Source organism: Rhinolophus sinicus, linkage group LG10 (genome assembly GCF_036562045.2).
Source record: "Rhinolophus sinicus isolate RSC01 linkage group LG10, ASM3656204v1, whole genome shotgun sequence".
NCBI classification, from domain to species: Eukaryota; Metazoa; Chordata; class Mammalia; order Chiroptera; family Rhinolophidae; genus Rhinolophus; species Rhinolophus sinicus.
The window spans coordinates 5,123,948-5,151,334 of record NC_133759.1 but is presented as its reverse complement, the minus strand read 5'-3'; the positions used below and the strand labels follow the sequence as shown (position 1 = coordinate 5,151,334).

Sequence of the window (27,387 nt, the reverse complement as noted above, 5' to 3'; positions counted from 1 at the left end):
CGCACACTCGTTGCCATGGAGATGGGGCGGGACAGACCTCCGCCCTTCGGGTCCCGAGCGCAGGCGCCCACGGCCACGGCCACGTCCCGCCGCGAGAGGGGGAGGAGCGAACGTGCGCGGCAGGCGCGCGCAGGCTCCGCGATCGAGCCCGGAGCCGCCTGCGCGCAACGGCGATCGCGGCGGGTGGCCGCTGAGGTGAGGGCTGGGCGGGAGGAGAAGCATTCCTGCCTGGGCTGCCTCGCGCGCGTCCAGGACCCGGGACCTCCGTCCGCCCGGGCGCGGCCTCAAGGCCCCCCGCGGCCCCTCCGTGACTCCCGCGGCCCAGGCCGCTCTTTGCATCTCGACTCGCACACAGCTGGCCGGGTCCTAGGGCCCGAAAGCGACCTTGGACCAGCCCTACCACCCTGGGCCGCCCCCTGCCGCGGGTCCCGGGCACGTCCCGAGCCAGTGGAGCTGGAGGGGAGTGGGGGGGGTTACGGAGGCAGGAGCCGCATTTCAACTCCACCCACGTCTCCCGAGACCGCGCCTCTCCTCCCTGGCTGCAAACTTTAGCGTCCCTTAAGTTGCGGAGGGGCCTGAGGCCCCAGTGAAGTTGTGGCTGAAAAGAAAGGGGCTGGGGAAAGAGGCGAGGTGGAGCTGAGCGCGGGCTGGAAGCCGAGACGGGGAGGCGGCGTCCCCTCCTCCCAGCGCAGGCCCCTCGGAGCCCCGCGCTTCCCGCTCCGCGCTGGCGCCGAAGTTTTGCCAGCAGCCGGGCCCTTTAAGGGCCGGCCCGCCGCACGTGAGCGGCTGCAGGAAGCGGGCGTGGCTCAGCCCCTGACGCTCGCCGGTACCCGGCCGGCCGGAGGCAACCGTCCCGGGCGGCTCGAGAGGGGGCCTCGCCTGCCCAAGGTCAGCGGCAGGGGCTGTTGCAGTGCCAGGTGGGGTGGCTGGGGTCCTTCTGGAAGAGGGCTCTCCAGGAACGGGGACATGAAAGGGCCCTAGTGAAGAGCTGACTTTGCGAGGCCGAGTTTGGCTTCTAATTTCCCTAGGGAGCCAGGACGTGGTAGGGGTGCAGCCTGTGGTGAGGGGGAGTTCTCACAGAGGCCCCGGTGGGCTTTCCCTGGAAAGGGAGCAGTCAGGGCATGGTGCCCCGCCCAGTGGTTGTTTTCTTTCTGCCCCCAGCACCCGAGGGCTTGGAACCCTGCCCCTGCTGCGCTGGATGCCATGAGTTGCTAAAAGTGACCTGACTTTTCAGGTGAGCCTCTCCAGCCCTTCTCCCTTTCTCTTGAGTATGGGGACGTTCATATTGCCTCGCCTCCTTGCTGGACCCCAGGTTCATTTCCCCCCTTTTTTGAGAAGTTCAGGAGGTGAGGAAGAGAAAGGTGGGAACTGAGTTCCTTGGAGGGGACAGGAAGTGTGCAGCTGAAAGGGTAGGTCAGAGGGAGGGCTGGTCACTCCCAAGGCAAATGAGAGCCCTAGATTTTGAGAGCGTCCAGCTGGAAGCCTTGGGTTCAGCGAAGTCCCACATGGATGAAATGCTTGGACTTTTGTGGAAACTCTGTCACCAGAGAGGAAGTGGAAATTGAGGCCTGGGTTCCCTTTGCCTACATTTTGATCCAGGTCTGTTTAGTACCTGTGTGACCTTGGGCAAGTCTCTTAACCTCTACGCAATCGTTTCCGGATCCGTACCTATTGTGTTTCCCCAAAAATAAGACCTAGCTGGACCATCAGTTCTAATGAATCTTTTGGAGCAAAAATTTATTTTAATTAATATAAGACTGGGTCTTATATAGTATAATAATAATATAAAATAACATAATACCGGGTATAATATAAGACTGGGTCTTATATTAATTTTTGCTCCAAAAGACACATTAGAGCTGATGGTCCGGCTAGGTCTTATTTTCGGGGAAACACGGTACCTTGTCTTGAGGACTAATGAAGTAGCTGTGTTTCGATATTTACACAATGCCTGGCATATAGTAGGTACTCAGTGAAAGATTTGTCATCATCATTTAAGAAAACAGGAATGAGGGCCGGCCTGATGGCTCAGGTGGTTAGAGCTCCGTGCTCCTAACTCCAAAGGCTGCCAGTTCGATTCCCACATGGGCCAGTGGGCTCTCAACCACAAGGTTGCCGGTTCAACTCCTGCAAGAGATGGTGGGCTGCGCCCCCTGCAACTAAGATTGAACACGGCACCTTGAAAAAAAAAAAAAAAAACAACAGGAATGAAACTAACTGGAGGCAAGTTGAGTAGGACAGCATGTGCGTCCAAAAAAAACAAAATAGTACAACTGTGGGGCAGGAACACGCGTGGGTGAGACCAGTGCAGGCACCTCAGTGTCACGGCACCAAAGTTTCAGAAGTTGCTTTGCCTCTCTCTGCTCATTGACTCCAAAGACAGTATTTCAGCAAAAAATTGGGGGCGGGAAGGGACATACAGAACCCACAGGCAACAAATTATTCCATAGAGTTAAGTTTTCCATCGGGCTGAAGTGTTGACTTTCAGCTCCCAAAACTTTTAAATGTTAAGTACTTGGGATGGGAATGTTCCTTCATTGAGTCACATGCTTCCCTTCCTCTTTAAAACAGTCTTCTCTGTTCTGTGATTTGTTTTCCCCCCTGGGTGACTCAGGTCAAGCCCTCTGTATGAGGGTTAGGCCTCTGACCCCAAACTTTGTGGAGGCTGGAGACCCGCCTTGAGTGGCTCGCACTCCCACCTGGGTTGTGCCCCTGGGCCTGCTCTAGGATAGCTTCTTCCCATCTATTTTTCTCTTCCTGACGTGGATGTCTTTATTCCCTTTGCTGTACAAATAGGAGGAATGGGGAAAGGCCAGTGGGGAGGAGAGAGAATTGTCAGATAAATGACGGACACACAAAAAGGAAAAAGGACCCTCCCCACCCCACCCCAGAGTTACTTTCTGTGAACTCCCTAGTACAGGAAGTAGGTTGAAGAGATCAAAACCACAAAAAAACAATTTCTAAACACCCAGAGATGTCGGGGACGGGGTGGGACGGGCAGCAAGTGGACCCCACTGTGGCTCCCTCCCAGGCCAGCACCAGGAGGAGGAACTGGTAGTTCTCCCTGTTGTGTGTCTCCACTTCGAACAGCCTTTTCCTCCTCGCAGTTTCTAATCTATGGGCTGGGAAAGTTGATGAAGGTTGTGGGCACTGGTGGCTCGAGTCTGGAGAGCACAGTGGTGGACTTTGTTCCTGTTTGGATCTGGCCTCCTCTCGTTCTGGACGGGTGACTTTGCTGGACAGCCGGACCCTGCAGGCCAGTGTGCTTAGCAAAGGAGCGTTTCCTGTGAGAGCCTCTTCCTGTGGCACGTTTCCCTCCTGGGGCTGTTCCTTATGGTTTCCCTGTGTGTTAATAAGTGTTTGGGTCCTGGCACTTGCCCATCCCCCCTCTGACAGTGGTCCATTAGGTTTGGGGAGGCGAGGCAGGCAGTGCAGCTCAGCTGTGGGAAGGAAGAGGCAATGTGGGGGAAAGACAGGCTGGCTGACATCTGGCCCACCTTGGGGGAGGCTGGTCAGGGCTGGGAGTATGTCCCTGGCTGACTCACTCCTCGGCCCTCTATGACTCAGTTTCCCCAGGTATGACCAAAGCTGCCAGCTCACAGGCAGAGCTGCTCCAAGAGCCTCGGCGGTTGTGGTTAAGAAATGAGGAGGCTTGTGGCTTCAGTCATCTTTTGTAGCTCCCTTCTAGGTCACTCTATGTGTAAACACCTCTGGCCACTCCTTCTCCTGGGTCAGCACCCAAGGCAGGGCTGAGGGTGGACCAGAACTGGCTGGCGGGCAGGTGGGCACAGTGGTCAGAGCAGGCTACCAGCCTCCTCTTCTTCTGCCTCCTTTGCAGCTGCCTTGGGGTGCGGCCTGGGGGGCACAGAGCCATGTCGGACCTGCTCCTGCTGGGCCTCATTGGAGGCCTGAGTCTGCTGCTGCTGCTGACACTGCTGGCCTTTGCTGGGTACTCAGGGCTGCTGGCCGAGGTGACCGTGAGTGCCGGCTCACCCCCCATCCGCAATGTCACTCTGGCCTACAAGTTCCACAGGGGGCCCTACAGCGAGACTGGGCGGCTTTTCACCGAGAGCTGCAGTGTCTGCCCCAGGCTTCGCTCCGTGGCCATCTACTATGACAACCCACACCTGGTAAGGAGCCCTCTGCCTTGGCTGGACTTTGCCCCATAGATGGACATGCGGCAGGGCTTATGGACGGAGGGGTGTTTGGGTTTCTAAGGAAGGGGTGGGAAAATCCTCGAGTTGGCCCTGCAAATCACCTCCTGTGTGAGCTTGAAGCTCCCTCCAGAGCTTGCCTGGACTTCTGCTCCCTTCTAGGAGTGTGTGCTGGTTTTCTTCTTGCCCAGGTGTGGCTCCCCTGGCTCATGGCTACCCGTGGACTTCTGAGTGCGGGGGGCCATACCCCTGTGAGTCCTTAACTTCTGCCGGGACTCTGGTCCCCTGCTGCTCTCCTTGCTGTCCCTCCCGGTTCCATCCCCATTTGAGGCCAGTGCTCTAAGGTTGGGCCTTTCAGATTCTGCCCTCTCTTTGGGATTGAATTGTGTTGTTTCCGTGCCTTCCCTCTTTCAGCTCCCCTGTGGCTGCAGGTTCTCAAGGGCTGAGCGGGTAGGCCCTGGATGTGGGGCTTAGAATCCCACCTCTCCAGCCATTCCAGTGGCGCCTGGCTCAGGGATATGGCGTTGTTTTGGATGTCAAGCGGCCTGGTTTGGAGAGGGCCTCAAGGGTCAAGTGGAGCCAGGTGAACTGCCCAGAATGTCTAAGATGCTGAGTGAGGGACCAGCCCAACATCACTGGCACCCTGTGGGCGTGCGGCTGCACTTACCGCCTACAGTGAGTCAGGCCTCACCGATGTGGCCTCCCGCCGTCCCATGGGTGGTGCTGCTCACAGTGGCATGGGCTGGCAGCTCCACCAGGGCTCCTCAGCGTCCAGCTCTGAGCCTTGGCACACCAGGCATTAGGAATCCCCAGCTCTGGTTTCCTTGCCTGGAGAGCTCACGTGGTCAGGTCTGCAGCCTCCCCATCGTCTCCTGACCAGTCCTCACTGGGGCCTTCAGTCAGAACAAGGGGTGCTGACTCCCTCTCTGTGCCAGGTTCTGCTGAACACCAGCACTCTGGAGATGAACAGCAGCAGCCCCACAAGTCTGCCCCCCACAAATGAATCTCCACGCAGACACCATGCTCAATGCCCACAGAACTTTGAGCTGTGGGTTCGGGGAGGGTGCCTCAAGTCTGCCGGGGAGGCTCAGAGAGGTAGGTTTCAGTTGGGCCTTCTCCCCTGAGTAGAATTTTGCTCTGCAGGAAGGGCCTCCTGGCTACGGGCACTGCAGCAGACATAGGATGACCGGGGAAGTGTGACCAGTGGACATGTGGTGGGTAGAGAGGTAGAAAGGTTCGCTGGTCCAGGCAGTGGGAGGTACAGCAGGTTGGCAGGAAAGGTTTGGCACCGTTTGCCACCTGCGATTTAGGAAGCTAAGTGGACGGCAGGTGGAGGAGGGAAGATGAGGCAGGAGGCCATTGAGGATATTGGGCTGGGTCCTGGTTGAGGATGAGTAGACACTGAGGATTTGACGTCACGTGGCTGGGAGATGGCACCAAGTGGGAGTGGAGAGCTCTGGGGCCCGAGTGGCATGGGGCAGGCACTGGCCTGTGGGAAGCTCCTGGACCAGACGCCTGGCCTGCACCCCTGCCAGAGTCTGCTGTCTAATTCCCTGCCCCTCCTTCCACACCTAGCCAGTTGGGAACCTTCTGCAAGACCTCAGTGGAAAGGAGGAGGGTCTGTGCCGCTGTCTCTTTCCTCCTCGGCTTGTCTGCCGGTCCCAGGAGCAGCATGTCGCGTCTTGGTTTGGAGGTGCTAACTCGAGTGGGAAAGGGTCAAGCCAGCAGGATACCTTGAGGTAGTGCTGGGGGCTGGTCCAGGGAAAACTGAGATAGAAGGACCCTGGCATGTGTTGTTCTCCACATAGCCTCCTGGTCCAAACACTGTCTGCAGGCAGCTGCCGTGCAGCTCTCCTAGAGGTGTGGTAGACCCTACGGAGTGGGCCTCGGGTGTCCAGGGTTGTCTGGGGACAGCCCAACTTGGTGCCAGTGTGGGGACCGTGGCCTGAGAGTATAGCCTTGAGGCCGGCATCCCTGCGCTCTGATTCTGTCTCTTCACTGTCTTGCTGTGTGATCTGGAGCATATTATACAACTTCTCTGAGCCTTCATTTCCTCATCTGCAGAGTAGTGTTAAAACACCTGCTTCATAGGTAGACTCGCAAGGGTTAAATGAGGTGACATAGGTGAGGCATTTGCTCCAGCACCTGGAGTGAACATCTCAATAGATATGTGAGAGCAACAACAAAAAAGGGTGGAAAAGACAACTCGTGCCAATTAAGTGTGCTGAGGGCTGAGTGCCTCGGCCTGTGGCCTGACTGGGCGTCTGGCCCACAGAGGATGGACGGGCCCCTCTGGGCCTGTGCTCTGCAGTCCTGGGTTCCTCTAGACACACCTGTGTCCCCATTCAGAGCTGGGTCACGTCCTGACACCTGGATGTGTCAGCAATGCTTAATCCCTACCCACTCTGGAAGCTGGGCGGTGTGTTCTGTGCCCGGCGGAGATCCTAAAAGGTTCAGGAACCCGTGGACCCAGGTGCTCACGGCTGCACGTAAGGCTCTGAGGCCTCTGCATCCGCACGGCTCATAGACAGGAAGACACATCACATCAGATAGCAGGAGTGGAGGCACTTACCACACACCGTTCACTCATGCTTTTTTCTGTTCATCCACAAACATCTGAGCACCTGATCTGTGCCACTGTATGCTGGACCCAGGGCACTGTGGGGACCAAGGGGCCCAGCCCTCAGGACCTGTCTGTGTGGGGTGTCGGGACCTTGGATGAGAGGCACTGTCCGGTCCTGGGGAAGGCTAAGCACCCAAGCTCTCTGCTCCCCAGGCTGCCTCCCCCTGCATGTGGTTCCCAGGAGGGAGGGACAGGCTGCCAGCTGAGCTGTGAAGTGTCCCATCCCCACAGCTCAGCTCAGCACAGCGGGAGCCAGAACCAGCTTCTCTGAGTGTGGGGAGGAAGTGAGGCTATTTCAGGCTCTGAGTGGGGCAGTGAGTGACCAGATAGATGGAGGTGGCCACCTGCTGTGGCTGCTGCCCACCGCCTGTTGGTGCAGACTGACAGCTCCCTTCCTGGCCTCCGCTGGCCACGGGGAAGCTGGTTCCTGAGAAAGGCCTGTCACCTGGTCTGGCTGGGGGCCCAGGAAGTGACACAGGAAAGAGCACTGCAAGGCAAGAGCATGCGTTTGCTGTGCACCCTCTTAGCAGATGCTGCTGAGCGCATACGTCCTAGAGGCAGGCAGGCAGGTAAATGTTTGTGTGGCAGGCAGCCCTATGTCCTGGAGTTCTGTAGGGAGGCGGCTGCAGGTCTGGGCGAGTGGTTCTTGTGGGACAAGAGGAGGGATTGTCCTCCCTCCCTGAGGGCCTTGGAGGGGTGGGGAGGAAGGAGGGAGCATGCGGCAGGAAGTGGATAGACCCTGGGAGTGGCTGGAGGTGTCCCTCTCCTCTCCAGCGTTCCCCAGAGTGCAGCCATTTCCTGTTCCAAGTGCTGAGGGGGTAGGGAGAGGTCCAGAGTCAGTCAGTGTCCTGCCATCCCGTCCCCCAGCCAGAGTACACGCGCGTGTGTACACACACTGACCCAGGGCTGCCTCGTCCACGTGCAGCTAGTAAAGGGCAGCAAGTGCTCTGCCCTCAGCCCTGCTTCTGAGGGGCCTGAGGGTCTGTGTGGGCCTGGTCCCTCTGGGAGCCTTGGGGGGAAGGAGGGGAGGAGCTGAAGGACCCTGAGCTCCTCACTTGGTCCTGGTCAGCTCTGGCCTGTGGACAGGCCCTAGTGGCTGGGCTGCTGTCACTGTGCCTGTGGGTCCGTCCTGTCTGCCAGACCGGCCCTCCCCCACCTGCCCCACCCTCCGCCACCACTGCCCCCGCTGCCCTGCCGTGGTTGGGGCTTAAGTAACCTGCCTGCCTGCCCTTGAGGGGAGCCTGGCTGAGGCAAGGGGGTGGGGCAGCCGGTTCTGTACGTGGCCGAGGCCTAGGAGGGGTGTTTGGCCCAGGCATGGAGTGGGCGGGGGAACTGGTGGTGCCTGGTTCTGCCTTCAGTAGCTGGACTGCCATGAAGCTCCTTTGTTCCCCGAGTCACTGAGTCAGCCTGGGGCCACCAAATGTGTAGGGGCTGAGGCCGGGAAGAGTTCTGACGTAGGCCTTTCAGAACTTCAGTGTGTGAGGGTGTGGGCGCCCCCCACTCCTTGGAGGTACTGAGGTCACATGGAGCCTGGGAAGGTGTGAGGGAGTAGGATTTCCCAGGACCGACCCCACAACAAGGGTGATGGGCTGATGTGTCCTGAGGGCCCAGGCCAGCCCCTACCCCAGTTACCCTGTGATGAGTTTCTTCAGATGGAGGCTAGGCTTTTGCTCCACAGCTGGTTAGGTGCATGGCATAGCCCTGGAAAGGTGAGCCTGTCTGCCCAGCAGAGCTGCCTTGGGAAGGGAGGAGAAGGGAGGGGTGGGAGGAGAGGGCTTTGGACTTACCTTTCTGGATGGGAACCAAAGCTTCACTGCTGACCAGTGTGTACTCTGAGCAAGTCACTCGGTCTCTGAGAATCCCTACTTCAGCTTTTTGTTTTTGGGGGACTAAATAACAAGGCCCAGAACCCAGCCCCTAATAGGTGCTTAGCACCCTTGGCATGCTCCCCACCTCGGGGGCAGTGATGGAGTGATGGTTCAAATCCAGGCACACCCCCACCTTCTGGGCCCTTTACGGCCTCAGTGGGCCAGTCCCCTGGAGGCCAGTCTGGGCTCTTCTGGGAGTCCAGAGAAGCCTGCCCCTGCTCCTAGCCCAGCCTTGCCTTAGGGCCTGTCTCATCTTACTGGTGCCAGGTCCAGGCCTTAGCAGGAAGTGGGCGTGCGGAGTAAGCTCCTAGTCTGCCCCTTCGTCACTGACCAGGGCAGCGGCCAGGAAGTGTCCTCATTTATGGAATTGAGGGGATGCCCAGGCAAGAAGGGAGCACCTGTGCCCCACGCTCCTCCAGGCTCTCAGGAGCCCCGGCTCCTTATTAGCTGCTTTCCTGCCCTGTGACAGGAGTCCCACTTTTTGCAGGATGGAGGGAGAGGATGTTTGCTCGTGGTGCTAGGTCCTTGTGTGCGTGTGTGTGTGTGTGTGTGTGTGTGTGTGTGTATGCATGTGCTGTCTGAGCACATCCCAAGAATTTTCTGCGCGCATGGGATCCTGGGCCTTCTCGAGTCCTGGAGTGTGGGGCGAGATGGAGAGGCCATCAGAGTACAGCACTCTGTCCCCGCCGTGGGCATTTGGGATCAGAGAGGAGGGGCTGCTGGGCGAAGAGCAATAGAAGGCTTTGAGGAGGAGGGTTGAGCTGAGTCTTAAAAGATGGGCAAGAGTTTCCCAGGCAGAAGGACTCTGGAGTAGGGTGAAGAAGGACATTCCAGGCAGAGGAAGTGGCTTACGCAAAGGCAGGAAGCATGGGAGGACATGGCATGTTTGGGGAGCTGCAAATAGTTCCATGTGGGCGTGTGCGGGGGTGTGGTGGGAGTGGGGGCTGGCAAGGGGCTGGGCCAGAGCCTGGATTTGTCCCTCCTTCTGCCACTCAGATGCTCAGTGGGCGCCTGCCCACCTGGGCTCTGGCCCCTGCTGGGGCCTGGGAATGCAGAAGAGGAGTCCCGGTGAGTGTGCTGGCAGCTCCAGGCAGTGTCGTGTGGGTGGCTGAAGGCAGCAGTGCATGCTGGGCAGGAGTTTCCTCCTCGAGGCCAGTTGGGAGCCTTTGAGAGCTTCTAAGCAGGATCGTCACAGGTGTTGTCGTGCCTTTTGGGCACCGAGGAGAATGTTGAGATGCTGAAGTGGTCCCAGGAAAGACCCTAGGGCCCAAACCCAGGCAGGCCAGGGGCTGGAGGAGAGGTGAAGTGACGCGCCACCCATTTCTCCGTGTAACCTATATTGGGTCTTGTCTTTGGTGCAGCGTGGGTTGCTAGGGTCAGGAACGAGAAGATGGGCTTTGGGGCAGCTCTGACCCTGCCAGGACCGCCTGCCTGCCTGGCCTGCCTCAAGTTTGGGGATGTGAGTGGAGCAATTGCACCATCTAGAGACAGGAGGAGGAACTGCTGTGATCCCCAGGCCTGCACCTGGGCGGGTGGGAGGAGCCAGGCAGGGAGAAGTGACTCTGCTAGGCAGACTTGATGTGGGTAAGAGTTTATAGCAAAACATTGGGGGCGTGGGGGGAGGGGGCGCCACCAAGCCACCCTGCAAGGCTCCCCACGAAAGTGTTTGAACCTGAAGGATGGGCCTGGAGGGGCTTGCCCGTTCAGAGGTTTGGGTGGGTGGGCAGAAGTTCTGTCTAGGCCAAGGTCACTTGTTTGGTCTGTGTCATACCTGCTAATAACCGACAACAATTATGGAGCGTTTGCCGAGCGCCACACCCACCTGAGTCCTCATGCAAAGTCTCTCATTTAATACAACAGTTCTGTAAGTAGATACCAAGGCCGTGGGGCTCCAGGAAACCAAGGGACTTGTCCAGAATCACACGACTCAGGATTCACACCCAGGCCTGCCTCTTTCCAGATGTGTGGTCCCGACCACTGCACCATATTACCTGCCTCTAAAGCCCTGAGCTAGGCTTAATGACCTAGGATTCAAGGGGCAGCAAGGGGACCAGAGCGACGGAGAGCTGGGGGTGGCCCCCAGGGACTGCACAGAGGTGAGAGTCTGGAGTGAGTGCCCACATCCCAGCCCAAGTGAGACTCCAAGGACAGGGCTGGGTTGGCGGCACAGAGAGGCAGAATGGGGCTGAAACCCCCAGGGGACTGTTGAGAAGGCCGGGAAGGGCAGATGGAGGCAGAGGCAAGGACTGTGAAAATGGTGTCACAGCGCTGGGAAGCTGGGCTGGGGACAGGAGCAAGTGGAGGGAATTTAAATTTAGGGGCTAGAGGGCCCTGGGTCAAGGGGAAAGAGCCCTTTAGGTCAAGGAGAACCTGGGATTGAGAACATGAGGTCTGTGGGAGTCTCTGGGACTCAGGAGCAGATAGCCCTGGGGGCTCAGCCCAGGGCCTGGTACAGACTTGGAGCTGAGGCACATGGGCCCTTTGACGCCAGAAGAAGTGAGTACTGGGCCTTGTAGGCCTGGGGTCAGGCTAGGAAGTGTGGGAGACTCACATAGGTGCCCCACGTGGCTGAGGTTTGTGGGAGCCAGGGGAGGGAGCAGAGTGTAGTGTAGGTCCTAGGGGCCCAGAGAGACGTGGAGGGGAACCAGCAGTCTCTGGCTTAGCCAGGAAGGGGCCTGGGCTGGAGAGGAGTCTGAAGGCCTGTCCGATGGCATCTGGCCCTGCCCGAGGGACTGGGGAAGAGGAGCTCACAGCTTCCTCAGCTGCCCAGAGCCCACTGCTGCCTCGCTCACTGACCAGCACTTCCTGCAGCCCCTGCACAGCAGCAGGGGGCCTTGCACGATTGTCGAGGACGCTGGGCCACGGATGGGTTCCCCAGGAACACAGGCCTCTCCGTGCTGGTGTCGGGCTGGCAGCCTGTTGGAGCTGCTGGTTCTGCCAGGCCACAGCCGGCACAGAACCCAGGAGACAACTTTGCCACCACTGACAGCCCTGCTTTGCCTCCCCAGGTGTCCCCTGAGAAGTGCCGCTGTGCGGTGGGCAGCATTCTGAGTGAAGGCGTGGAGTCACCCTCCCCTGAGCTCATACAGCTCTACCAGAAGTTTGGCTTTAAGGTGTTCTCCTTCCCGGCGCCCAGCCACGTGGTGACGGCCACCTTCCCCTACACCAGTGCCCTGTCCATCTGGCTGGCTACCCGCCGTGTCCATCCTGCCCTGGATGCCTACATCAAGGTGAGACACAGGCCTGGGGGGACTTTGGGGGGTGGGCAGCCAGAACTTAGGCCGGGAGCCAGGGAGGACTGGTGGTTTGGGAAGGGCAGCACCCTGGAGCCCTGTGGAGCGAGGGAGATGGGCAGAGTCTGCTGGCATCGCTTCCAGATGCCCAGACCTTGTGGACAACGGAGTGGGGCTTGTTCAGAAGCCTGGCCTGGTCATGTCAGCTCTGGCTCGAGGACACCCCTAGTGCTCAGGCCCCACTCCAGACTCAGATGGGTGGACAGGCCCCCCAACCCCTACTGCTGGAAGCCCGTGGCTCCCAGGGCTGGCACGCCCCAGCTGTCCGTGGGTTGTGCCTGGTCCCGCATGCGCACGGGCTTCTGTACCTGCTCCCTACGCCCTGGGCTGGGGCAGCAGTGGCAGGCCCTTTTCCTGCAGTTCCCCATCTGGTCGTTGGCAGCGCAGGCAGACCAGTCCGCATGGAGGAAGCAAGAGAGCCAGCCACAGGTCTGGTGGCGTCTCTGTGTCCACTGAGATTTTTTAAAACTTTCCCTCTTCCTCTAAAACATTTTATAAATGGGTGCTAGGGAAATGACCCCAGTGTGGGCTTGGAAGTGACTGTTTATTCATCTGTTCAGCTTGTATTTATTGAATGTGTGTGTGAGCTTGGTGCTGTGCTGGACACGATGTGAGACGTTGGGGTGTGAACAGGCATTTATAGTGAGGTGTGGAGATAGGTCATAAATGTCAGACAGAAATGGGGAAAGCGCAGGGTGAGAAGAGGCAGGCGGCTGGCACGAACAGCCTCTTGGAGGAGCAACCTTAGGCAGAATCCTAGAAGAGCCTTTGGAGGGGGGAAGAGGGTTCTGGACAGAGCAGAGAGAACATGGGTTTGATGGAAAGGCCGTGGAAAGTCACTGCAGTGTTTCTACACCAAAGGAGTGTGATCTGAGCCACCACACCTGTACAGCACAGGTTGTCCCAACGCTGGGCAGGGGGCCACCGAGCATGACTCTTGGGGGCAGGTGGCCGTGCGTAGAAGGTTGTCATGAATCCTAGTGTGAGTGGCAGGGCTTGGGCAGGGCCAGTGGCTGTAGAGATACAGACAGGGCAGAGATTTACCATGTGTTTGGGGGTGAAGCTGATGGATTTCCCCATGGGTTGGAAGTGGGGAGGGGAGAGAGTGGGAAGAGTCATAGCACGCTTAGGTCCCCTTCGTGTCTAGGTGGGCAGGCGTGTAGTAGTGCTTTTCACTGATACGGAGAGCTGGGGGGGGGGGCCTGGTTTGGGGGGCAGCCAGCATTGTGGGGAGCTGCCTGAGAGACATGTTGGTGGGGGTGGAGTCTGGAGCTCAGAGAGGGTGGGGCTGGCCCTGTGCTTGGGGACGGGAGCCTATTGACAATATTTGCCTGCAGGGGCGGGGGGAGGGGGGGCCTGTGGCAGCACAGGTGGAGCAGAGGGCAGGTCCAAGGTCCAGAAGAAAGGCAGCAGGAATGTGTGAATTTGGCGGGTTTGTAGGAACCTGGCAGCTTTGTTTTCCAGAAGCCTGGGGAAGGGACAGGGCCTCAGCCACCGGCTGAGCCAGGGAGCTCAGACAGGCCCTGGCTAAGAAGGTGTAAGAGTCTGGTGTCAGGGCTGGGAATGAATAAATGGGGCCCTGGTCACCAGTGGTGGCCTTGATGGGCAAGGACAGGAAGAGAAGAAAGGGGGGGGCCCAGAGAGCACTGAGGTGCTTTTGTGAGCTGGAGGGTGTCAGCCAGAAAGGAGGAGGGTACTGGATGGAGGCTGAGGGACAGGGTGAGGTCAGAAGTGGGGGGTGCGGGGAGGGAGACATCAGTGCCCCAGGCCACCCAGCATGCCTCCTGGGGGTGGGGGCTCCCCCAGTTCACCCAGGCAAGGACTGGTGTGTGGTGTGCCTGGTCCTATCTGTGCCATCCTCAACCTTAAGAGCCAGTCTGGAAGAGCACCCCCAGAAGGAGGCTTTCTGGGTTCCAGACCTCAGAACAGAATGCGTGGCATGTGGCACGGTGGCGAGCGACTCTGCCACCAAAGCCTTTTCCTGGCTCCAGGAGTTTATTTTTAGACACCTTTGTCCAAATTTCCCGGCCCCTGACAGCTTCACAAGTTGCCTGGTTTTGACGTCACCTCTTTGATGAAAGCCCTCCCTCCTCCCTCCTCCCTCCTCCCCCTCCCCTCTCCCCTCTCCCCCCTCCCCCTCCTCCCTCCCGTGCCCCTTCCCCCTGTGGGAGCCTGTCCACTGTGCTCTGGGCTTGATTCTCCTGGGATGGGGCTGGAGCAGGGAAAGTACCATCCTCTTCCCCCCCTGGGACGAGGAAGCAGGAGTAAAGGGGGGAGCAGGAGGCTTCTTCAGGGGTGTCTGTGAGGCGTGCTGTGGGCCTGGCCACCGGCTGGGAGAGTGAGAGATGCCAGGCTGCCCACCATAGAGGCAGGTGTCACCTCTGCCCCTGCGTTTAACCTGACCGTGCGTCTTGGGGAACAAAGTCCGGAAAGGGGAGGAAGGGGCTGGTTCTGTTTGCTGATGTCAGCCTGCAGTGTACAAGGGTGGGCCTGTGCCTCTCGCAGCCCCGGGGACAGAGAGAGGAGAATACGGGGTTCCCTCCCTCACTTGCCCTCTTCCCCACGGCCATAGGACCAGGGAGACTCTGGGCTCCCTGCCTCTCCCAGCCCTGACAGCTGGCTGCCTTGAAGCGTGAGTACATGTCCGTGCCCAGGCTCCCCTTCTTGTTTTCCGCCTCCCTGGCTTCTCTCTCTATCTGCGGCTGGGTCTGCTGTGGAGGTGCTTCAGATGGAATGACAGAAGCTGCTGGCCTGCTGTTTCAGGCGGGGATGGAGGGCTTGGCAGGCAGGGCCGGGCAGGATCAGTGGCTTCAGGATCAGCTTTGGGTGAGAGGGGAGAGCAGCTCTGTCCTGGCATGAGAGACAGGCCTGAGCCTGGGCCAGCAAGGGTCCTCGGGGCCACTGTGAGCAACCCAGAGAGAAGCATTTGTCAAGGTTCTGGGGATTTGGGAAGGATGGCTGGATCCCTGCTTAGTGGTCTGTGTGGCAGCCCCTGGCCCTCTGGCCAGTTGTCCCCAGCCAGGCAGCCTGCCAAGCTAAGCGAGCGATCGGGGCCGGAACTCTGTCCGTCTTCATGGAAACCACTGGGGGCCCCTAGACTGAGCACTGTGGGACAGCGTGTGTGTGAGGGGTCCCTGGGGATGGTGTGACTGTTGGGCTGTATAGAAGATGTCCCCGCTTTGTCAGGCGGCTCCACCAGCATCCAAGGAAGTGGTCTCCAGGGCAGGAGGAGATCACTCCCTGAGCCCCAAGAAGGGGGTCTTCTGGCACCTGTAGGAGGGAACTGAGCTTCCTCAGAATTGCAAGGCCGCAGAAGAGATGGGGCCCGGATGTCAGCCCAGAGCAACAGAAAAGGCCCCCAAATTCACTTCAGGATGGAACCCGCCGTAACGAGTCATGGGGAGGCTGGGGGAACATCGGGCAGACAGGACTGAGTGAGAGGCCTGGGGACCCCATGTATGAGGACGCTGAGCCCTGTACCTGACTCGTGTCTGTCTAGCAGTTGGCAGGGGGCTCATTGAGAGTGTTAGACTGGCAGCTAAGCCCCCCGTGCCTGACTTCCTGGCAGCAGGCTCCATAATCTTTTCCACAAACCCCCTTCCCCAGGGTCTCTGCTTTCTAGGAGTTTTCAGGTTGAGGGTCCTGGTAACATTGGGCATCTTCTCCTGAGTTGAGGGAGACACAGGGCATTGTCCCAGTGGAGGCTGCTTGGCTAGGAAGTGCAGGCAGGCCCTGGAGGTCAGACATTGGCTCTTTCTGCATAGAATTAGAGAGAAGCTGGGGGAAGGGGGGCTGGAGGGGTGGAACCAGCAGGCAGATCTCATCTGCTCTGTCTTCTCACGCTAGGTATTCAGTTGAGGAAAATGCCCCTTACCCAACCTGCCACGGCCATTCATATGCCTCATCCTGTTTTATCATGGCACCCAACAAGATATTCAATGAGTGTTTGCTAAATAAATAGTTCATATGATAATCTTAGGATTGCTGTATGGTTATTATGTGGGACAGCTGGGCTGATGGAGTTTAAAGTGGGCAGAGACTCCAGACCCCAGTTCTCAGACTTCTCTGAGCAGCAGCCTAGGAGCTCTGCCAAGGTGCCCCCTTGGCTGGAAGCCAGGAATGGGGGCCTAGATCTGGCTCTGCGTTTTACAGACCAGGGGACCTCGTGAGCTTTTGTCTGGAGGAGTGAGTGTACTGAGGTGCCAGGAGGGCCTCCCTTGTTGAAAGTAAGGCTCAGAGCCCTCCCACATTAGCTCAGCAAAGGTGACAGACAGGAAGAGAGAAATGACCCCAGATTTCACATCCCGGTAGGGCTTCGTCCCCTGGATTCCCACTGCCAGCACCAAGCTGCTCCACACTGGTGCTCTGGCCCGTTGGTCTGGGACACTGCCGGGAGCCCGCTGCCCGTTTGCCCAGCAGGCACTTGGTACGGGAGGCCGTGGCAGCTGTCACGGTACAGGAAGCAGCTGCTGCAGGTGCCTTATTGGGCCTCACGTCCTCTCCCTCAGTGAGATGGAGATGACTCCATTCCAGGCTCCAGGGCCAGCTCCCCTGCTAATTGGCCTGCCTGGTCAGGGAGGAGGGCGCAGTCAGCAGCGCCAGGACCGGAGGCTGAGTGACAAGCCCCCAGAATTCTTTCCTCTCCCATATTCCCCAGCCGCAGGGCTTAGCCATGCCCAGGGGAATCAGGCAGGGAGGGGAGGGTGCCTTTACTGGGAAAGGCAAAGCAGCCTTGGGGGCGCCTTGAGGAGGGGTAGCATTCTCCAGGTAGGAAGGCAGGCCAGGTAGAGCGCTGACTTGGGCGCACAGGGGAGGAGCCAGAGTTTGGGCCCAAGAGATGACGCTGCATCCTGTAGGCCCTGGGGAGCCGCGAATGGGGTCTGAACAGATGAGTGTCGTGTCCAGGTTGGGCTTTGGAAGGGACTGGAGCCAGGGGAGATGCGGAGGCAGCGCCCGAGGCCACAGCCGAAGTCTGAACGAGGGTAACAAGTGAGCTGACGGTAGCAGGGACTCTACTCCCAGATACCCCCGAGCCGAGGGGAGACCCCCAGCACGCCCTGGATATTGAGACTGGGAGGCCCCCCCAGGAGGCCAGGCCTCTCCCCTCTGCAGGCCTAGGCCCTGGAACCTGCTCCTCAGCCTCTCTGGCTCACCCCTCCCCCCCCACTTCCCTCCCCAGGACAGAAGCACAAAGCCAGCCTTTGCTGGGGCGGGCGTGGGAGCCACCACTCTCAAAATACCAGCTCAGATACGGTAGCTTGGCAGCCCTGCAGGACCCTGGGGGCTGAGGCTTGTCTGCACGGTGCTATGGGGTTGGGCCGTCACCAACCCAGAGGGAGCCTTTTTCCCCAGGCAGATGGGACTTACCAAGGAAAAATTCTGTTCCTCTTTCCCAGAAAGCTTGGGATTCCGAGAACAAGGAGAAGGGAGGAATTCCAAGGCCGGGGCTTGCCCTCCAGAGCAGAACAGCTGTGCCCTTCAGCAGAGCCCTCAGATAAGGAGAAGCTAGCTGTCTGGTTATGCAGACGGGAAACCTGAGGTTCCAGAGGGAAGGGTTTCCCTGAGGCCCAGCAGAGGTCAGCGGCGCCCGTCTGAGAAGACATCCCAGGCCTTCTCCTCCCCCACCTCCCCTCCTCCGCTCCTCTCCATCCACACTCACCCACCTGTCCTTGCCCTCTGTCACTTTCTGGTTCCTGGCTCTCAGGTGCCTGGCTTCCTGGCTGCCATCTGCACCAAGAAGCCTTCCTGCTGCTGCGTGGTCAGTCAGCAGCATTTCTTTGGCTTGTCCAGACCGGGTTCCCACTCCTTGACTGCGCAGATGGGTCCTGGAGAGGGGCCTGTGGAGCCTGCCATGGCAGCAGTGTCATCTGGGAAGCTGTGGAAGGGAGAGTGGTGCGTCCCAGGACTGAGTCCCCAGCTCCCTATGGAGTGATCACCATGCTCCACAGGGCCCGGGAAAGCCAGAGCCTTGCTGAGCTGGCTGGGTATTGCCTGCTGGGCCCTGGGGAAGGGAAGGGCTGGGCGTGGCTATAGGGCCAGGCACTTCCTCGTCTACCCAGGTACTAGCGTGCTTATGGGCTGTGTCCCCTGTGTCTGCTTAATGGGAACCACCCTCCCCTGCTCCTCAGTGCCCGAGCCCGCCCTGGTCTCAGTCGCCACCAAGGCCCTGTCATGGGCTTCCCAGGAAACCGGGGCCTGGCTGTGCAAGAACATGAGCAGAGGTGTAAACTGCACGGCAGGCTGCGACTCGGAGGTGAAAATGAAAAGCTTCAGGCAGCGGCAGCGGCAGGCACAGCAGGCTGGGGTGCCAGGCACAGCGCACGCCTTCCCCCTCACTCCCTCACACCTTCCCCTTTCTGCAGTTTTCCCCTGGCTCCTGCCCAGGCCTGACTCCTCTGCCATTCTGGGGGTTTGGGGGTGGTAGGGGAGCTCCTAGATGGGCCCTGGGCTAGACCCAGCCCCAGAGGGCCTTCCTCTCCTGCTTCCATTACGTTTTCTAACTCTCTGACTAGTGCACAGAAAAATGGGCTGTGCTTTCGTGAATTTTGTGAACTTAATGTTTGTGTGAGTTTCTCCACTGATTCTTTTTGGGTTTTTCAAGAATACAGTTGTCTTATCTTTAAATAATGGTGTTTTTATTCATCTTTTGGAGTTCCTCACTTCTCTTGGGATCCTCTATTTAATCTTTTTATCTTACAGTTGGGGAGATTGAGATCCAGAAAGAAGCCACCCAGCTGTCAGTAGCGAGGCCAAGCTCTGGCTCCTGCCTAGTGCTCTCTCTGCCACTTCCCGCAGGCCCATGTCTCTTGTCTCCTTCGCCTGTCATTGTCAGAGCTTTGGGCGCTCCTGCTAGAGAGGGGAGCGTGTACCAGCCCGCTGCAGGCTCTCACTGCTGGCACTGCGAGGCCCCAGAGCTGTCTCCTGCTTTCACCTCCGCCCCAACGACCGGTTTAGGATCAGGGCCAGAGGCTGCTGGGAGGCCCAGTGGGGATGAGAGGGAAGTTGACAGAAGTTCTGGGCAGAATAATAACAACGTGCCACCTTCCAGCCGCAGCCCCCGCTGTGTTCCCATCACTGCACGTGCGATGCAGACCAACTGCCGCGGGGGCGTCCGGGGTCTGAGCCCCCCTTACAGGGGCTGCGCTGTGCAGGCAGGCGGCTGCGTGGCCGTGTCTGTGTAATTAAAAATGAGCATGCCTCACTTCACCAGTGGAGATGCCATCGCCTCGCGTGGCGTGCAACAGCTATGTGCTGGCTGTGTGGCAGCCCAGCTGTCCAGCCTGGCATGGACGGGCGGGTAGGACTGGGCAGCGCAGGGTGAGCAGGGAGGGCCCCCCCCCCCCCAGTGAGGTAGGCGTTAAGGGGCTGTGATGGGGTGGGGCAGACGGAACAGACCTCATCCCTCTCTGGGCCCAGAGCTCACGTGTGACCCAGCCCTTGTCCCTTGGGAGATGTAGGGTCATGCAGCTCCGAGCAAACCCAGCCTCTTGGTAGTTAGGACTGGGAGCCACCCTGAGTGTCCACCTGGGCCTGATCCCTTCTGCCCCCACCCAGCAGCAGCAGAACACCAAGTGAGGCAGTGCAGGTCCTCTCGCTCCCCTCCCGCGCCCCATCCCCTAACTCAGAACTACCAGGGGGCCGCTGCATCCAGCGTGCCGGTCGAGCCCCTTTGCAGGAGCCCTGAGCTGCGTGCGCCGAATGCTTGCCCCCGCCCAGGAGATGAGCACCCCATGAGGTGAGGTAGGAGTGTATGCTGTGTCCCCAAGGTAGCTGAGGCAGTGGCACCGTGATAGCCTTTGTCCACCCTGGGGGGTGAGCCCGTGTGGGTGCTGGATGGGGAGGTAAGTGCTAGGGACTGAAGTCTTCTGGAAATCCCTGCATTAGGGGTGGCGTGCCATGTCACCCCTTGTTTCTGCCTGTGGGAGGTGCAGGTAGGAGAGAACCTTGGAGGTATGTCTCAGGGATAAGAAGGCCTGTGTCGTTTCCAGCATCTGGTGGCACCTGTCCTGATGAGCTGGCTTCTTCCTGTTTGGCGGGGAGGGTTGTGGGTATCTGCGTCTCCCCCCTTGGAGAAGGACCCTGTGCTCCCCTGGAGTCTGTGTGAGAGGGAATTGCCCTGGGGTTGTGGCCTGATCACATGGCCAGTGGCTTCAGTGGCCAGAGCAGAGGCCCCGGTCCCAGGGATGCTTCCTCAAGCCTCTGGCTGTCTGCTCTGGGGAAGGATGTACCCAGGGCCGGGAGGACGCCAGGCCCCTCCACCAGCAGTACCAGCCCGGTGTGGCATTGACCTGCTGTCCTTGGCTTTTGGCAGTCTGCTCTCTGAGGGCTCCCTGGGGCCAGCTGAGAGAGAGGCAGCTGGCCTTGCCTTCCTTCAGCAATTTTCCAATATTTACCAGCTCGCTGACATGCCACCCAGGCCACAGCGCCTGCTGTGCAGTGAGTACCTGGGAGCTGGCCTGTGGCTACCCTCCCTCCCTCCCCGCAGAGGCTGCTCCTGGCTGGGAGGGAGGGCCTTGTCCTTCCTGCTTGCTTCCTTAGGGACAGGGCACATGGCTAGTCTTGCCCCTCAGCCTCCATCCCCGGCTACCACTGCACTCACTGTTGCTCAGTGATCAGAATACGGAGAGGGGTCTCCCAAGAGAGGCTGCAGCGACATCTGTAAGCCCGTCCCATGCTTCTCGGCCTGGGTTGGAAGTTTGTACCTTTGCTTTCTTCCTGCCCCTTCTGTTCTGTCCCTGAGTCTGAATTTTGACAGGACCCGGCAGGTGTTAAAATGATTTCGGGCTGAGCTGTCAATGAGATTTTAATTAGCTCCATGCCTCCCTCCAACAGGGAGTGCTCGGGGCCTCCAGGTGGTGGGGTAGGACCAGGCTGGGCTTGGGTCTGAGGCTGCCCTCCAGGGGCCTGGCGGCAGGCTTGGGCAGCTGGCGGTCCCAGTATGGGATGCTGTGAGGAGAGAGGGCTGGGCAGGGAAGGAGGGGCTGTGTCGCCAGGCCACACTTTTCTCTCCCTTCGTCTCCCGGTCCTCTGTTCTCCCCGATGGCTTTGAGATGAAGGCGACGGCAAGGATGGAGGATGCAGTTTCTATGGCAACGGGGCTGTCCACTGCCAGGCAACTTCAGAGCCGGGCTCTCCGGAGGAGGCAGATGCACAAAGCAGCCGCAGAGCTGCCTCCTGCCTGCCAATGAGGGGGCTGGCAGAGCAGGTGGCAAGGGTGGCTGCCTGGTGCTGCCCACCCTGATGCCCGGCTTACTGGGGAGGGCGGAAAGAGCCCTACTCCCTCTTACCATCCTTGTTACTTCCAGAAGGGAAGCTAGGCAGGTGGCTCGAGTGTTGGCAAGGGTTGGGGTAGGGCTCCACTGTCTCTGGAATTTCTGGGTGAGGACAGGCTCTGGTTTCTGGAGGTGTCCCCCAAAGCCAGCTGCTTACAGCCATTAGAGATGGGCCACCAGGTAACAGATGGCCACTAAGGAGTTTCCCTTTGGGCCCTTTGAATGCCCAGAGCATGGGGACACTGGTGAAGGCCGAGTCCTGTTTGGGTTCAGGGGCCCTTTTCCCCTTTCTTTCCTCTGGCTACCAGGGAAGGACTCGGACCTTCTTCAGGGAGCCACCTGGCCTTGGTGACATGGCCCATTTCACTGAGTGGGGCTCAGATTTGGCAGGTGCCCACCCCCAAGAGGTGGCATTAGAAGGGCCCCAAAGGCTGGGAGCTCTCCTGCCTCTGACGTGTTCTTGTTCCACCTCCTGAGGACCAGGGCCCGGGGGCAGTGTGTGTGGGCAGGTGGAGAAGCAGAGGCAGCCATCGCCGTATTCAGAGATGGGCAGAGGTGGGGCACGGACTCCTAAGAGGGTCCAAGGAGCCCCCAGGTGGCCAAACAGGATTGGATTAGAACTGTTCAAAGTGGTGACTTGGCTTCACTGACCCTGAAAGTGTCAGGGCCAGGGTGTCCCACTCTGCGTTTGAGCTCAGGGGGAGAGAATAAAGGCCTGGCCTGGGTCACCCGTGGAGTCAGGCTGAGCTGCAGCTTGACCTTGGGCCAGGCTGTCCACCCCGTGTTCCGTCCTAGATGCACCCTGCCTCCAGCTGGCCGTTCAGGGCCCTGGCTGGAGAAATCTTTCAGGCTCCCTCCTCCTCCTCTCTCCCCGGGGAGCTCATTTTTATCCCCTTTCACTTGGTTTAATTGGTGGGGGTTCCTCCAGCTCAGCTTGGCCAGGCAGGCAGACAAGTGGAGTCCTGGAGTGGCTTCTGCCCCCCGGCTGCTAAGTCTCTCATTACCACTAAGTGGAAGGCTCACTTCAGAGCTGGCAGTGAGAGCCAGGCGGGGGCTATAAATAGCCATGTTGTAAAGGTTGGCGGGTGACCAGCCACAGGGCAGGGGCCTTCAGTCTTCTTAGTGGATAATTGCTCTGTTGCAGGAGGAGGGGGCGGGCTCAGGAGAAGACGCACCTGAACCTGCCCTGGTTGTTCCTGCCTGCCTGGGGCAGCGCCGGCGTGGGGGGGTGTGTGTGCATTGCGTGTGCTCGTGTGCATGCACGTGTGTGTGCATCTGAGTGTGTGCGCGCTTGTGTGAGTGTGTGTGAGCGTGCGTGTGAGTGTGCACGCGAGTGTGTGCGCGAGTGTGCATGCATGTGTGTGTGCACGTGTGTGAGTGCGTCTGAGTGTGTGCGCGCGTGTGTGTGTCCCCTTCCACACACTGGGGGACGGGTCCAGGCGGAGGGTAGGGGAGTGGAGTGCCTGTCTCAGAACTTGGGGCCCTCTCAGCTTGTACTTCATCCCACTGGGGAGTCAGGGTAAGGTCCAGTGTGAGGTCCACTTGTCCTGCCTGACCCTCCAGCCTATGGCCTGCCGCCACGAGAGCCAGCCTTCATACCCCAGGGCCAGGGCCCCCTCAGCTGAAACTCTGGACCTAGGTGGGAGAAGGGCTGGGAACCAACCATGCCATAGTCTCCGAGGTTGGCAGAGACCTGGATTTGCAGGGGAATGGGAGAGGAAGAGGGCTTTAGCTAGCCCGGAACCCCTTCCCAGGATTGGGTGGTGACAGGTCTGCGAGGGCAGGGGCTGGAGGCCTACGTTTCAGGGCACTGGCACCTCCTGGTACCTGGGTCTGTCACTGTCGTTCAGGGTCATTCAGGGTGGAGGGAAGGTCAGGGCCAGGCGGTCCTGGGATGGAAAATGTGGCTGGTCAGACCTTGGCTTGGCTTGGCCACTAGGGCCATTGTTGTGGGCTGCCTGTCCTGGGGTGGTCCGGCGTGCTAAGCTTCATGGCTCTGTAAGACCAGTCCTCTCTGGAACGGCCTTTGGGTCCCATACACACACACAGGATTAGCAGCGCAGACTCCTGGGTTCTGTTAGCGCCTGTCCTACCGTGTTGTCCCAAGGACTCCTGGGTCATCAGACCACTGCTGGACACTGGAGTGGGGGGCCCTGCTCTTAGGGTGCTCTGTGTGTGCCTCCCTCGGTAGGGGTTTGGAACTTGAGGGAGATTGGGGCAGGAGGCAGAGCCAGTCTCCGGGGAGGGAATAAACAATGACCAGTTCTGGGGGCCACGCAGGGACAAGTGAGTCAAAAGGCCCTGCAGGGCTCATTCCTCCTCTCACCCCTGTCCAATAAGGAGCGGAAGCTGTGTGCCCACCCTCGGCTGGAGATCTACCAGCAGGACCAGATCTATTTCATGTGCCCGCTGGCACGGCAGGGAGATTTCTATGTGCCCGAGGTGAAGGAGACAGAGCGGAAAAGCCGGGGCCCTGCAGAGGCCAGTGACACCCACATGGACGGCACAGGTACGGGAGGCGGGGGAGCGAGGTGGGCCTGCCTGAGCCCTCTCTGGGCATGTGTGCTGCGGTCAGGAGGCTCCTCCCTGGCTGGGCTGCACTGGGGGAGCTTGACCGAGGTGGAAGAAGGAGAGCTGCCCGCCCCGGGACCCGCAGGCAGTTATCTATTCCCAGACACGTGGGTCCATGTAGGTGTGGATTCGTACGTGTTACCCCTGGCAGCACAGAGCCAAGATTCTGCCCAGGTTGCCTTCAGATGCAACAGTAGTACCTTTGGAAACAGATCACAGACAGCTGGGTGCTCATGGGAGGGGGCTGAGGCTGCTCAGGAAAGGTGTCACTTGGGTGGGCTGTTAAGATTGGCACTGGATCTGGAACGTAAGAAGGGGAGCAAGGTGGTCTCCTCTCCCCAGTATGGGGCCCCACCCCAAGCCAGCCACTTTCTCCCTGCCAGAGGGCGTGCAGAGTGGGGCCAGGAGACCCCTGCCATGACCTCTCACGTCTGTGGCTGCCCTCAAGCGTGAGGAGGCTGCTGGTAGCATCCCACGTCGTCCCAGGGGGTCCGACCCTTGGCGATGCCGGAGCTTCCTGTCAGTCTGGAGGCCGTGAGCTGTGCGGTGCCGCAGGCTGGGAGGAGAGCAGCCGCCCCCTTCACCTCCTCCCCTACGAGACTCCCTCTGTCCGTCCAATCTTCACAGCCAAGGTCACCCTAGAGAGGCATGTGTTGGCAGGGGTGGCGGCACTGAGGCAGCGTCCGCTCCCTAGGGGCTGTGTCCAACACAGTTAGCTTCATCTGCCATTTAATTACCTCCATGGGGCACTGCTCCCACCCGCCTAGTAGTGCCTGGCAGACACTCTTCAGTGCCCCTGCTGTGGGCACAGGATGTGGCACAAGATCAGCAAGCCCAAGAAGTCCCCAGGACAGGAAGGGGAGCACCTTGACCTTCCTTTGACCCCCCTCTGCTGCCTTACCCCCCCCTTTGGCCCACCCACCCAGCCTCCTTCCCAAACACCATCTGGGGGGCGTGGAGGACGGTGTGGCACCCACTACAGCTGACTACAGGCGAAGCGCCCACACCCCCAGCTCCTGGGCCTGCCCTCGCCGCCAGCCTGCCCGCCCACTCCCTGGTGTGGGGTCCGAGCGGTCTGCCTGCCTCTGACAGCATCGGCCCTGACACCCGGGGCAGACCCTAGCTGTCTGCCTGCCAGGTGCATGCCACTTGCACGGCAGTGCATGGCAGCCTGGCCGCCCAAGGCTTGGTCTGTGCCTGCCTGCCTGCCTCCCTGCTGGGACCCCCCTTGGGCCAGGAGGGGAAAGGGGGTGATTAGCTGCCTTGTGCCTGTTATTACATTGATGTATTATTTAGCTCCAGAGAGGCGATGAATTTTTGATCTCCTTGCGCTGGTTGTGGGCAGTGGAGGAGGCAGGGACTGGGGTGAAGGTGGCAGCTTCATTCCCTGCCCAGCAGCCCTGTGGATTTAGGTGTCCTGGGACAGACCCAGGACTCGGGGACCTCCTTCTATGGGGCTTTGGTGAGGCGGGAGGGATAGCGCTGCCCTGCCAGAAATGTCCACGTGTTCCCAGGGGCTGCCCTCATCCCAGCGTGCTGGGCCCTGGCCTGAAGGGGCACCCCTGGGCTCCTTCCTCTCACCACTGCTAACCCAGGAGCTGGGAGAGGAAGGAGATTTCCTAACCCAGGTCCCACGAGGGCCGGTGCGTGGATGGGTGGGAAGAGCATGACAGTTTAATGGGGCCAGGGAGAAACTGTCTATCGCTCCTGTCAGGCCTGCAGCCCCTGGGGCACTGATCATCATTTAAGGATCGAGTGAGGGGCTGGAGTCCTGACCCAGGGTCAGAGGGAACCAACCCTATCTCGGGGTATGGCCCTGGCACACTCTTGAATGCCTGTACCCTGGGAGCCAGGAGTGGGGCACCAGCAAGAAGAGGGCCCTGGGCCAGCAGCCTGGCACTTCCAGGGCTCACTTTACCTCTGCCAGTAGGGCTCAGAGGGGCCTGGGGGAGCAGACCTCACCCCCACCCTAGACCCCAGCTGAGGTTCAGTAAAAGTTTTAGGCCAAGTCCAAATGCCAAGCAGTTCCCAGCTGCGCCTGGCTCATCACCATGGAGACAGGATCTGGGGAATCTGGCCCACCCCTCACCTTCTGTGATATGCGACAGCTGCCCCCTCCCTCACACAGGAAAGAAAGCATCCTCCACACAGTGGGCCTGAGCTCTTTGCCCCTCTGTGCACACACCTGCTGCTCCTCAGCTGCTCAGTGTCTCTGATCTGGGAAGATGAACGGGCCTATGAGGGCTGTTTGCCTGGAGGACATGTTGGGGTGGGAGGAGCAGGCTGGGGGCGACCTGGACCCTCAGCCCAGCTCAGCACTGTCTCAGGGCTACTTTGTGGCTCCGGAACCACCAGTGGTTGGGGGTAGGTAAGGGCTCCTCTGGGGTGACACAGGCATAGGAGAAGAAAGCCCTTGAAGTGCTTCATCCCAGCACCCTCCTTCTCAGGACTGCTCCAGCTCACTCTGCTCAACCTCCTCAAATCAGGGCTCAACATGGGCCAGAGGCAGGGGCCAGCTGACTTCCTGGATATGGCTGCTTCTTGGGGAACCCTGCATGGGGGAAGGGGGCAGGAGAACAGGCTTCCTGGCCCATTCTCTTGCCCTCATGCCTGTGGGCAGTGTTCTGGAGCTGGCCTGATGGTGGAGGCCAGGGTGGAGGAGGGGACCCTCTTTGTTCTACCCTCAGCTTCTCACCTCAGGGCTGAGTGGTCCTTAATGGACTGGGGTGGGGGGGATGGGGGGGCTGGCAACAGGCTTTGGAATGCTGGGAGCTGAAGCTAATTCAGGGTAGCGAGAGGAGTACACAGCAGGCTGCCCTCCCTCCCTCCCCTCTCTCCCCTCTCTCTCTCTGCCCTGTCATTGCAGCTCCAGGCAGGGCAGAGGGCAGAGGGCTGCCAGAATGAGCCTCCTGAGCCTGGGGTGGCTTTATTATTCATGAGGCCATTGTACATGTCGAGTGGAGCCTGTATCCTCTCCCTGGAGGAGGGGGCCGGGTTCCTAGCTAACCTGTGCTCCTTCCTGACCCAGGAGCTGACACAATGAGTGACACGAGTTCTGTGAGCCTGGAGGTGGGTCCTGGCAGTCGGGAGACTTCAGCTGCCACACTGTCCCCTGGGGTGAGCAGCGGCCGTGGCTGGGACGACGGTGACAACCGCAGTGAGCACAGCTACAGCGAGTCGGGTGCCAGCGGCTCATCCTTTGAGGAGCTGGACCTGGAGGGCGAAGGACCCCTAGGGGAGCCAAGGCTGAGTCCTGAGGCTGAGCTCATGGGGGCTCCCAAGTGGCCCCGGGAGCTCAGTACCCCTGAGAAGGGTGAGGAGTAATGTGTGCCCCCCCTCCTGTGGTGCAGTCACTGAGGAACTGAGTAGACTCTTCAGCCCTCTTCTTCCTCCACCTTCCAGGCGGGGCTGGGGCCGGACTCCTGCCCCCAGTCCTCTCGCTAAGCCTTCTCTGCACTGCCCTCTTGGCTCCCAGGACAGAAGGAGCCACTGGCCATTTTCTGCACTTGGCCCCGGGGCTGTTGCCTCTGTTACATCTTTTCTCAGATTCACATGGGAGCTTCCAGGACTCTGAATAAAGCAAATGATTTTCTTGTTTCAGCTGGA

At 59.6% G+C, this 27,387-nt stretch overlaps 1 protein-coding gene across 5 annotated transcripts; it reads left to right on the top strand.

Moving 5' to 3' along the window:
• On the top strand, positions 1-27,387 carry TEX264 (testis expressed 264, ER-phagy receptor). Of its 5 annotated transcripts, none has more exons than XM_019753263.2 (6): positions 55-195; positions 1,162-1,234; positions 3,839-4,130; positions 11,654-11,875; positions 23,551-23,719; positions 26,810-27,387. In XM_019753263.2, exons 3-6 carry the CDS (start codon positions 3,873-3,875, stop codon positions 27,103-27,105), a joined length of 945 nt encoding a protein of 314 aa, XP_019608822.1. In that variant the 5' UTR covers positions 55-195; positions 1,162-1,234; positions 3,839-3,872; the 3' UTR covers positions 27,106-27,387. The 5 variants fall into 5 exon arrangements, with proteins under 5 accessions (XP_074168346.1, XP_019608822.1, XP_019608825.1 ...); XM_019753264.2 differs by having other exon boundaries at positions 182-888; XM_019753266.2 differs by lacking the exon at positions 1,162-1,234 and having other exon boundaries at positions 63-195.

What these genes read in the sequence shown, in the direction of transcription:
- TEX264 (XM_019753263.2), top strand. Translation starts at nt 3,873, where the DNA reads ATGTCGGACCTGCTCCTGCTGGGCCTCATTGGAGGCCTGAGTCTGCTG. An exon ending in CCCTGGATGCCTACATCAAG is followed by an intron (nt 11,876 to 23,550) that starts GTGAGACACAGG and finishes CTGTCCAATAAG; the next exon opens with GAGCGGAAGCTGTGTGCCCA. An exon ending in CACCCACATGGACGGCACAG is followed by an intron (nt 23,720 to 26,809) that starts GTACGGGAGGCG and finishes TTCCTGACCCAG; the next exon opens with GAGCTGACACAATGAGTGAC.